This window comes from Anarrhichthys ocellatus, unplaced genomic scaffold (assembly GCF_004355925.1).
Source record: "Anarrhichthys ocellatus isolate YVR2014 unplaced genomic scaffold, GSC_Weel_1.0 scaffold129, whole genome shotgun sequence".
NCBI classification, from domain to species: Eukaryota; Metazoa; Chordata; class Actinopteri; order Perciformes; family Anarhichadidae; genus Anarrhichthys; species Anarrhichthys ocellatus.
In genome coordinates, this window is record NW_022280159.1 from 397,239 (window position 1) to 409,223 (window position 11,985).

General features: G+C 42.8%; 1 protein-coding gene across 3 annotated transcripts in view; it reads left to right on the forward strand.

The window, feature by feature from the left end:
* LOC116399804 (microtubule-associated protein 4-like) overlaps window positions 1-11,985 on the forward strand; it is a 110,738-nt gene that overhangs the window by 28,165 nt on the left and 70,588 nt on the right. For all 3 annotated transcript variants that reach the window (XM_031877218.1, XM_031877219.1, XM_031877220.1), the window contains exon 3: window positions 11,353-11,439. In XM_031877218.1, coding sequence (XP_031733078.1) covers window positions 11,353-11,439 — 87 coding nt within the window. The remainder of the gene's footprint in view (window positions 1-11,352; window positions 11,440-11,985) is intronic.

Consider the following 11,985-nt stretch of genomic DNA (forward strand, 5'->3'; position numbering starts at 1 on the left):
TCCATTCAGTTACATTATGATGCGTTCAGGCTCTGTTCAGTGAAAATGAGTATTAAGTGAAGGTAAATTATAATGTTATCATTATGTGTTCACATGTAATCTGTAAAATGTATTTTTGGTGATGAACTTGAATATATCCAGTAGTTTGAAGGAGATGTTTTCACAACAACATGAATAGATATTTGAGATGAATTATGAGCTGTTTACACTAGCTATAAGCAGTTTATAATCTTTAAAACTACTAATGACAACATTTGTTTTAATGCATAAAAATACATTCTTTTATTCGCTTATCATTTGAATTGTGTGTTTTTATGAAGAATAAAAACACTATAAATAACTATAACAAAGTAAATGCATACCATTTATAATTTTCTCTGACCTGTGATGCGATCCGAACCGTGAGCTTTATGATCCGTTGCACCACTACAACGTTTCAGCCTCAGTCCTATTCCGTGGGCCGGGTCATTGTTTTTAGTCCGATGAGCTATTTGAGGCGCAAGTTGGAGTTGAGAGACGAGGTCTTAGATGTTTAGCCTCTTTTGTTCTCAACACGGACTGTTGATCTGCATGCAACGGACTACAAATGGAAACCAAAGTGCTTCCCGTACCAAACTTTTGTCCAACTGCAGATTCTGCATTCATATCCAGAATGTAGTTATGGAGATTACACTTCAACCGGCACAAATACACTTATCCACAGTTGGCCATCTATTATCCCCAATGCATAAATCGTACAGCTTGATTTTACATGTGTCTTAAAATACAACTTGTGATTCTTGTAATTTTAAAATAGCACTCAAATCATGATGTTTGTATAAATCCAATCGAATGCTCAGTTCTACTGTCGGAGGATATTAGTCACTGATGATCGTCATGTTAACAACTATTATAATGCAGTGATCATTTATTGATGTTCATTTAAAATGTGCTGCTTTAAGAAGGTCTTTCCTTTTCTTACAGAGAGATGATGTGTGAAATAATTAATGTTGTTTTCTACATTATAGGTTAATGCATATTGAAACATGTTTTAGCCTTTGGCTGAATTCAAGTGGTCCTCACAAAAATAGAAGTACAGGGTGTGTGTGTGTGTGTGTGTGTGTGTGTGTGTGTGCGCACTTCGAAGACTAGGTGTAATTGCCTGGACACTTTTGCCAACCCTGTCTAGACTTAGATTAGCTGACTGTCTTTGTCTGTCCTGTTCCATTTTGTCCTGTCTTTTAGGCCTCATCCTGACTCATTATATCTCTATTGATTTTTATTTTTTTATTGTTTTATCTTTCTCTGTCTTTCAGTCTCTGTTCCACCCGTCCTCTCGGCCCTTCTCTCTGCCTGTCATTGTTCCGCTGTGTCAGCCTGGAGACAGTGCTGTATTAGCATCATTACCATCAACCAACACACACACGCATAATGATCAGCCAGTGGCACAGCCTGGTCCACTGAGCTGAATGGAAACCTGTCTGTCTCGTCAGTGTTTGACTTGCAACGGTCCAGAGCTGTAGGGAACCAGAGTTTGGCAACAAACTCTAATCCATGGCACTTCTGGGCTTGTTGGGAGTTGTGGGACTCACGAAAGACAGAATAAGAAAATAAAAGAACTCAAAGCAGCAAAGGACGCGATATCCTGACTTTCAGTCCCTATTATGGGTCAAGATCAGGCGGCAAACCTCCGTTCTAAAAAGTGAGGACAATGTAAAAGTGCCTTCATTTTTATGGTTTATGGTCTCAATCTCTAGTTTCAAGTCTTCTTCAATACATCATGATGTTCATTTAGTAAGTTATGGTCCATATAGAGTCAAATAGACCACAAAGCAGGGTATGCTTTAGGGCGGGGCTTATTGTGATTGACAGCTCGCTAGCAGAGCCGTATACGGCGTCTCTACCCCGATGTCACTCTTCTGCAGACCAAATATGGTCACTTCTGTTCATTGGTTGCAAGAAACCAAAATGGCAACCGTCAAAATGGCGACCTTAAGGCAGTCCATAAATCAATAGGTGACGTCACGACTACTACGTCCACTTCTTATATACAGTCTATTGCCAAGATCCACGAATGCTGGATTAAGAGTAAAGGCCGAATCAAGTGAGCTGACTCATCATTACTGAATGGACCTGCACCCACACCATCTCTTCTATTTCTAACATTAAAGCTACACTATGTATCTTTTGAAAAATGAAACAACATATTGTTTTTCCTTAACAAATCAAAAGTTGACTTCATAAGCACACTTGTTGCTCAGTACACTCAGGAGTTTTGGAGGTACAGCCTTACTTGGTCTGGTATGACCAGTAGCTCATTGTGGCTAATGTTAGCTAACATTAGTACATTTTGATGCAAGTACAGTATAACACACATTACCGGGTCACTTTGTTAACTTACTGTAGAGCTACATGCAAAGCAGTTAATGGACCTTTCTAGAAACACTTGATTGTTTTCCACAGATATACCAATTGCATGCGTTGTAAATGATCTCACGTGACGCTACTCAGCCAATCAAATATGTGTATTCTAAAATGCATCGTGAGTGGAGTGAGATTTAAACACAGACACGGGAGACGAGAGAGAGAGCAGAGGGAGAAGGTGGTGAGTCAAAGGAGCAAATTCACATGGCGTGCTCTAAAAAGAGAAAACAGAACTTTTAACAAAGATGGACGCACTCTTATTTGTTCATTCTTCCTGCTGGCGCTACAAACCCACTCTGTCTCATATGTTCAGAGACCATGGCCATTATTAAACGCCCCAATGTGAAACGCCACTACGAGACCAAACAAAAATGTTTTGAGCAAACACACCCACTCTAATCTGAAGAGATGTTGAGATGTGTAGAGCAGTGTTTTTCAACATTTTCTGAGCCGCAGTACATTTTCTACATTAAAAAGATCCTGCGGTACACCAACAACCAAAAAACTTACAAAATGACACATTGTAGCACAATACAGCAAATATACATACCGATCCCCAGTGAAAGTAAATCCAAACAAAAGATAACTTTTGCTGTATTGCCTTGAGCTCACTGTTTTTTCTTTCTTTTGACCACCACTCATACAAGGCTTTTCATCTGGGTTAGAGTTTTGTCCAGGGCCCAGTTCAGAGTCTATTTCTATTTCTCCATCGCTGTTCGTCTCATCACCACAACCTCTCCCAACATTGATATGTCTATTAACACGGTCATTATTGCGCTACCTACTGCCACCCACTGGCATGGAAGAGTATTTATTATTTAGCCAGCCACTATATTGCAGCTCAGACGCTCAACAATGGCAAATTATTTGCAGTAACTAAATAATATTTAAGTGAAATTGGTCATTTTCCCAGGGCACACCTGACGATCTCTCACGGCACACTGATGTGGTTACAAATCACTGGTGTAGAGATTGTTTATTCTGAAGTTGACTGAGACCGTTATGATGTGAAATGGAGTTAACAAAAGAGAACAAGTCAAGAGACTTTACAGGTGTGTAGTTGAAACAAGAGAGTCTCTAGTTTTGTTCCCGATTTACTGGTGAGGTAACTTGTTAATACATTTGAAATATATATTTAAATAGATAAATGTTGAGCTTTGACCTTATGGCTTTAGTGTGGCACATTCCAAACACATTTTTGAAGTTATATCACACGTGATACTATGGAGCCTTTATCAGGACATAAACCGAAGACGTCTTGATCTTTATGAATCAAGACTACATAGTCTAACAATGGCAATGAAATCTCCTTAATGTCTTAAAGTTTTCTTTTTCTTAAAACAAGTGCAGTAAGAATATTTTGATTCGTTTTCCAATGCATATGAGAAGTATTTTTTTTAAATGATTTCCCTTAATTCGAGTGCGGCAACCTGCTTTATTTTTAATATCCTGAAAAATGATTTTAACCCACCAGTTTATAATGCAACCAGTTGAAGATGAGCCCGCAGTTGTTTTTCACATTTAGAAAAATGAGGGGTTTCAATGCTCAATTATAGACATAAATAACGTTATCACCTGGAATATGTTGTATATGCATTAAGTCTTTTTATTACTTTTACTTAAAAAATTGTTAAAAGTGCAGTCGAGAGGTTTTAAAGACAGTCTAGAAGCTGCAATGACACGAGGGATTTTATGATAGAAAAATCTTGTAATTTACAATTCATATAACTTTGACATGCGTTAATCTTGTTGAATGCGAATATTAAAAAAATGTGTATTTTGCATGTGAAAATCTTCTTTCTACAAATACATATTGCTTTCACAATGTGGTTTCATTAACACTTTCTGCATCCATTCACACAGTCATGAAACACTTCTACCCTTTCACTGAGTTCTCTGGCATTAGGTTGCACTTTATTTAACTTTTATTTAAATTTCTTATACATTATACATATTCGTTAGTTTAATTGTCCTTGGGTTTCACCCAGGTTTACATAACTACATTCATAGAGTTGAATATAGTTGACTGTGGCTTCCTGTTTGTAGCAGCACAACAAAGGTAAAGTTGTGCTGCAGTCTGCTCGTGTTCCTCAAGCTGGGAAGGAGCTGTGTTTGCTGAGGCATGAGAACACATCGCTGCAGTGTGTGTACTTTCACTGTTCGTGTGGGTGTGTGTGTGTGTGTGTGGTGTGTGTGTGTGTAAGTCACAGTCACTCTGCAGTAGCATGGGTATCTGTGGCATTGTTTTTTTTGCTTTCCTGAGTGGTCTGCATTTGTATCCATGTGTGTGTGTGTGGTACAGTACAAGTCACTGCAGTCACATGTGACTGCAGTACAGTGGAGCATCATTTCCAGAAGCTCCACACACACATACAATTCTGTTGAGGTCATTACACACACACACACACACCTTGGCTGTCACTGCCAATAGCTTGGACGTGTGTTTGAGTGTGCTGAGTTCAGCAGATATGTTGACGTGAATGTGATGTAACTGAAGCTTTTACAGCACTTCTGGAGTACAACACCGACAGACAGGCAGACAGACAGGATCTGAGCTGTGGAGAGTTGAAGCTTAACTGGTTCTTTGACTAGTAGTATAAATTGTAATGTAATAGCAATATAGTTTGTGTTTTAAGTGACTTAAAGCTGCATTCTCTGGCCATCAGGGGGCGACTCCTCTGGTTGTATAGAAGTCTATGAGAAAATGACTCTACTTCTCTCTTGATTTATTACCTCAGTAAACATTGTAAACATGAGTTTATGGTCTCAATCTCTAGTTTCAAGTCTTCTTCAATACAGCATGATGTTCATTTAGTAAATGATGGTCCATTTAGAGTCAAACAGACCATAAAGCAGAGTATGCTCAGTGATTGTCCGGTCTGGGAGTTGTCTGTATTTTCAAAGTAGTATTAGCGTGATATAGGTGGTAAACATGGTAACTGAAATGTAGCCATTTCTAATGATGGCATGATTGCATGGCACATCTTTCTAAAAACCTCACCGAGTCCATGAAAAGACCAGAACCTACAATAATTTGTGTCTTGGGTGGAAAAAATAGAAAAAGTCAGAAAAGGAAATGTTTTTCTTTAACCAGTTTCATATTTCAGTTTTGCAAACAGCTGCTGACAGTTTGTATCTGATTTGTATTAATCCGGCGCAGAAAATAGTCCCCAACAAATGCCCCATTGCCTCCTGTTTGAGTGACGTTCGCTAAAAACTACAGTGCCCTACTGTTTCAGAAAATTCTTATGCCCTTTTAAAAAATGAAACGTTTTTCACCCATTCTTTAAGATTTAGATGGGAACCAAAACACAGTTTTAGAGAGACTAACTCATTGGTGAGTTTGGTCTTGTCTTGGGATGTGTTGGCTGTAAGAAAAGATACAGAATATAGTCAGCCTTATCCTTTCAAATGTGAATGATTGTATTCATTGAACGCAGTTAAACCAGCATCAATCAATACATGTGACAGAAATAGAAGGATGTTTAGAATATATCTCACATAGTATAGGTCCTTTCATTGAACAACCTCCCTTACATCCCCCCCTCCCCTCTCTCCCTCACTCTAAGTGCTTGTCTCTCTGCAGATGTAGTGACAGCTGACTGAGGATGGGATGCTGTTTGACATTAACCTTCCCATGTCCTTGGTTTAGAGTGAAAGACTTAATTCAGGGAGCGGCTACAGACCTACCACTAAGTGGAAGCACCAGGAGATTATGATGGGATTTCACTGTAGTTTCTCATTTATTTTTTTACATATTTTGGGGATATATGGGTAAACAAAGGGGAGACGTGGGGATGAATGTTAAAAAGTAAACAGTTCTCAGTTTGTCAAGTGTTCAATATTACCTACAACCAGAAACTGAAAGAAGAGCAAGAATTATTCTTTGAAGCTGTTTCATCAATTTTAAAGTCATAATATAAACATCTAGGACTATGGATAGCTCTCATCATGTCTGTTACAGCTACTGTGAGTATTTATATGTTTGTACTAAACGTCACTTATTCGATGAGGGGGAAACTGTACCCTACCTTGCATTTTCAGCAGGCCTATTATAGTGATCAGCCGAATGACTGCTTTGCAATTACATGTAAAGTTCAAAACGTCTGCATCATTCATGGGGGATTTAATGAGTTTACTGTTGCTTGGTGAAAAAGGGCAATAACAGATAGGAACAGTAAAGAGTTGAATCTCACTCAATTGTCTGTACAGGCTCCCCTACAGTCAGGAAGGAGACAAAGATAACAAAAAACAGACTTATTCATCTCCTATCGGGCCTAACTAAGCTATGGAATTAATCTGCTGATTCTCAGGTTCAAAATGAATCCAAACTTTTCTATGGATGTTAGTTTTTGAGCCTCAAGGGAGTTCAGGACAGGACCCAATAGCAAGACCACAAGACAGGATTCAGATACAGAACAGACTTTATTTACACTGGACAGAAGGCAGGATCGATGGTGTGGTTTCCGGTGGACCGACACCGGAAGGCAGGCGGGATCACCTGTGTGGATCCCTTGGTCTGACACAGGATGACAGGCAGGATTGACGGTGTGGTTTCCTGTGGACCGACACTGGAAGCAGGCAAACTAATAGACACAGGGTTGGAAGACGGTACGGGGTTGGAGATGGCGGTAGACGGTACGGACTGACAACCCAGGACTGCAGTACCAGGGTTGATATACTGCCAGGAGGATCATTAGTGGGATCAGGATCAGGTGTGTCAGCCTGCAGGAGGCAATCAGCTGGAGTGTCCGCAGCTTCAGGGGTGTGACCATGGGAGGTGTCTGGAGGCAGGTAGAGGAAGAACACTGAACACATGGCATACAATAACAAAACGGGAATGACAGGGATCCTGACAGCCTCGACAAAGGGCAAAGTGTGGCTTGTTTTTAGGTGAGCCGATTGCCGAAAATATCTTTTGCTCCTGAAACAGTTGTTGATTGAAAGTTTTTCAAAACTCGTCAAAATAAGAAGTCCTTGAGCATACAGTGATGAATGAGCACAAAATATATCCGCTAGATGGCTCCACTAGTATGCAAGATTAGCCATGGACAGACAGACAGATGCACACACACAGGACCGAACGCATGATCTCCTCACAGGTTTCCGCATGGCGGACATAGTGATATACCACATAACATTCACTTAATATACTGATATGTACACATCATTTCAGGTAAACAGAACTATTTCTCACTGACCTTGTTGCCCATCTGTAAACTGACCCATAAGATGTTCTATCTAAATATAGGGGCAGCAGGGTTGCCCACAGGCTAACGGGTAACATCTAGAAAGCTGTTCTCTTGCTGTGAGCTGAAGTGCAACTGGGTTCAGCCTTGGTAACCCCACAGTATACGGTCCATCACTGCAAAGTGCACTTCAGCAAGCCCCAAAGCACTTCAGCAGCACTGCACAGCACACAGCCGTGCACCTTGACCCCTGAGAAGAACTGTACGAGCTTGAGGCTGTGTCAGCACCCATTAAAGGGACACTCTGAACATTTAGTGGTGCATTTCCATAAACCTTGTGGTCAACGATATATTCCTCTTTCAAAGTAATAGGGGGATATTCTCATTGACATCCTTAAACATCATGGAGGCAGGCAGCTCACAACAATGTTCTGGGTTTTAGGGGAAATGAAGGAACCTAAATGACCTGAACAATTAGAGTGGAGGGAAGCTGAAATGAATTATTACATTAGACTTGTGGTTAATGACTCAGAGAGACACTTCTAAACAGCAGACAATTCCTTGTGCAAAGAAAAGACATGGTTTCAGGAAAGACATATTTCTCATGGTGATGTCTGAGAGAGGGAAGGAGCGTATCAGCTGTATTCAGAGTGTGTCCTATCCATCACTTCATTTACAGTGATACTATGGTCCTCTGTTACCCACATGTATGTATGTACCGTTTGGCAGCATTTGTTTTTGTGTCTTTACTGTAAAATACAAAGCAGAGAGCAGAGTCTTCCAACTGTCATCATTTTGTGTTCTTCAAACCGTAGATGGTAATAATCTTTTTTTTAACATTCTGTAACATCTTGCATGCAAAACAATGAAGACAAAGAGGTGTTGAGTGAAAGTAGGACAATGATGAGGGAAAACAGCCATGACTCAGCATGAGAGACTGGCAGCTGAAGAGTGAAGACAAGAGAGAGAGAGAAAAAAGAATCTGGTTGCATTGTGTCGGGAATGTGTGTGTGTGTGTGTGTGTGTGTGTGTGTGTGTGTGTGTGTGTGTAAATTCAGCAATCCACGTATGCTTTACTTCTTTATAGAGCCGGAAATAGCCAGTGCGGTTAATGCGTGCTTGTTCATTATTCATGATCTCCACCATTACACCGACATCGGCCCAGCGCCACAAATGTGTGTCCTCAAAACAACAGCTTGAGTGTAAAGCACTGCATTTTCTTTCCAGGTGCACATTGAACATGTTGCATGTGTCTCAGCACAGCCTGCTCTCCTAATACTGAATGAAGCTGCTCTTTCAATTATGTTTCCAGGGAAACGTATTTTCTTCCAAATTACTTTTGTTTTTGTAGTATCTCAAATGTGTATTTTTAATCAAAGTCCGAATGGGGAGGGTTCGGGCAGATGGAGGGGTCAAACCAACACGTAGCATTACTTACACATGTACTAGCCAATAGAATTTAGTTGAGTGAGAAGGTCATTTTTATTTTTGTTAGTAATATGTCTGTGAATCCACTCCGAGTTCTTGCTGTAGGCCTGACAGTCTATGCTTCAGGACCATGGACAGATGCATCATATTTGCTGTGTAGCTGCAGCAGCAGGCTAGATCATGTTGTACTTCATCAAAATATATAGAGGTATTCCAACAGGAAATAGCAGATACTTATATACAATAAACATTTAGAGACGGTGGAAACGAGAGGTTTACTATTTACTGGTGCTAACACGACCGTTTGTCGAACCTCAGATTCAAGAGGAGCAATGCGGATTCCGTCCCGGCCGTGGAACAGTGGACCAGCTCTTTACCCTCGCAAGACTACTGGAGGGGTTCTGGGAGGTTGCCCAACCAGTCTACATGTGCTTTGTGGACTTGGAGAAGGCTTTCGACTGGGTCCCTCGGGGGTTCTTGTGGGGGGTGCTGCGGGAGTATGGGGTGCCGGACCCATTACAACGGGCGATCCGGTCTCTGTACGACTGCAGTAGGAGCTGTGTCCGCATTCTCGGCAATAAGTCAGACACGTTCCCGGTGGGTGTTGGCCTCCGCCAGGGCTGCCCTTTGTCTCCAGTCCTGTTCGTGACTTTCATGGACAGGATATCTAGGCGCAGCCGGGGGGTGGAGAACGTCAGGTTCGGGGGTCTCGGGATCGCCTCTCTGCTGTTTGCAGATGATGTGGTCCTGTTAGCCTCCTCGGATCGTGACCTCCAGCATTCATTGGGGCGGTTTGCAGCAGAGTGTGAAGCAGCGGGGACGAGAGTTAGCACCTCCAAATCTGAGGCCATGGTGCTCTGCCGGAAACCGGTGGATTGCTCCCTCCAGGTGGGGACGGAGTGCCTATCTCAAGCGAAGGAGTTCAAGTATCTCGGGGTCTTGTTCACGAGTGAGAGTAAGATGGAGCGGGAGATCGACAGACGGATCGGTGCGGCTGCAGCAGTAAAGCAGGCGCTGCACCGGACCGTCTTGGTGAAGAGGGAGCTGAGCCGGAAGGCAAAGCTCTCAATTTACCACTCGGTCTACGTTCCTACCCTCACCTATGGTCACGAACTTTGGGTCATGACCGAAAGGACAAGGTCGCGGCTACAAGCGGCCGAAATGAGCTTCCTCCGTAGGGTGGCCGGGCTCAGCCTTAGAGATAGGGTAAGGAGCTCAGTCATCAGGAGGGAGCTTGGAGTCGAGCCGCTACTCCGCGTCGAAAGGAGTCAGCTGAGGTGGTTCGGGCATCTAATTAGGATGCCTCCTGGACGCCTCCCACTAGAGGTTTTCCAGGCACGTCCAACTGGGAAGAGACCCCGGGGAAGACCCAGAACACACTGGAGGGATTACATCTCCCAGATGGCCTGGGAACGCCTCAGGATCCCCCAGAATGAGCTGGAACATGTTGCCGGTGAGAGGGAGGTCTGGGTCAGCCTGCTTGGCCTGTTGCCACCGCGACCCGACCCCGGATAAGCGGAGGAAAATGGATGGATGGATGGATGGATGGTGCTAACAGCCAATGTTGTTTAATGTTACTGGGGGGCAGCTAAACTAACTATTGTCATTTTATAAAAGAAGTTATTCTGTAAGAGGCCGTAATCTGATATCATGCTGAAAGTAGTTCACGGCTCTGCAGCTCCTCTCCTAACGGCTCACGTTGCTGTTCATTTCCTATCTCAACAAATCAACAAACAGGCCTATGACTTGTTTCCTAGACATTCTGCTGGTGAACAACGTTCTGCTGGTGAACGATACTTTTGTGACTATGTGACCAAGCTTTTTGATCCGTATCAGCCAGTTGGTTTCCACTGTCCAGTATTTAGAGGGTGTGAGTGTGTTATGGGGGCCTCAGCGGGGGGGGGGGCACATGTGCATCGACCCTTTAAGACACATCCACTCCCACCAACAGCAAGCGTAGCCCAGGGAGCCGCAGATGCTGTCGTCCTCTCCTTGCGTAACCATGGTGACAGTCCCTTCAGCGACGTGTTGTCTGCTTGCCTCACTGTCAAAATACACACACACACACACACACACTCACAGGCTGAAGAGGCGGGTTTTGGGCAGTGGGACCTGTTTGATAAACTGCTGACACAGCAGAGTGACAGATTCAGGTTTTCAGTGTGTTTGTCATTTATTCTGTCGGTCTGGGATTCAACCTTATGTCAGACACGTCATACCTGGAAATGTGTTTATAAGACATTTCAGCAGTGAAAGCTTGACAGGATAATGAGCTAATCCGTCGTGTTTGTTGATTGGCGATGATGCTTATTGTGCTTTTTATCTCTTTTAGGTCCAGGGATGATGTCGTCAAAGATGTCATCAGGTGGACGCCAAGACCCACCAGGACAGCCTGCCTTCGGCTCTGACTACCTGTCTGGTGAGGGTGGCGGGAGTGTGTTTCCCCTGTCGTATAGAAGAAGTTTGCACATAAGTTTGAGTTAGCGGCCCATCAGACCTGTAGGTCAGTCTGACAAATCACTCACCAGTTGTGACTCTTTTCTGGGCACAGCCTTCCATGTGTTTAATGTATACTCACAAGCAAAAAAAGTTTCACAAGGACCTAGCAAACCGCTTTATACTGAAGTAACTCCGTTGTGAGACTAGCAAATTGGTCTCGGCTTTCAAAAACTGTAGACCCAACCTCGTAAGGGAATAGTCACATTCTTCATGTGGTCACTGTAGCTCAAAGACCTAAGACTTGACTTGGACTTGCAGAGGATGACGCGAGCATCTCTGGCTCGTGGACCTTGTTTTTTGTACAAGATGTCACCAGTAACAATACTTATGGCTCCGTTCTGTTCACGTGTCCCAGTCAGCCATGACAGTGTACCAGGACACTGAAACTGAAGCAGCTTCATGGAATTCAGCCATCATTCCTTTCATTGAGGTCTCTCCCTCGTTTCTCCCCATTAAAGGGTTTATC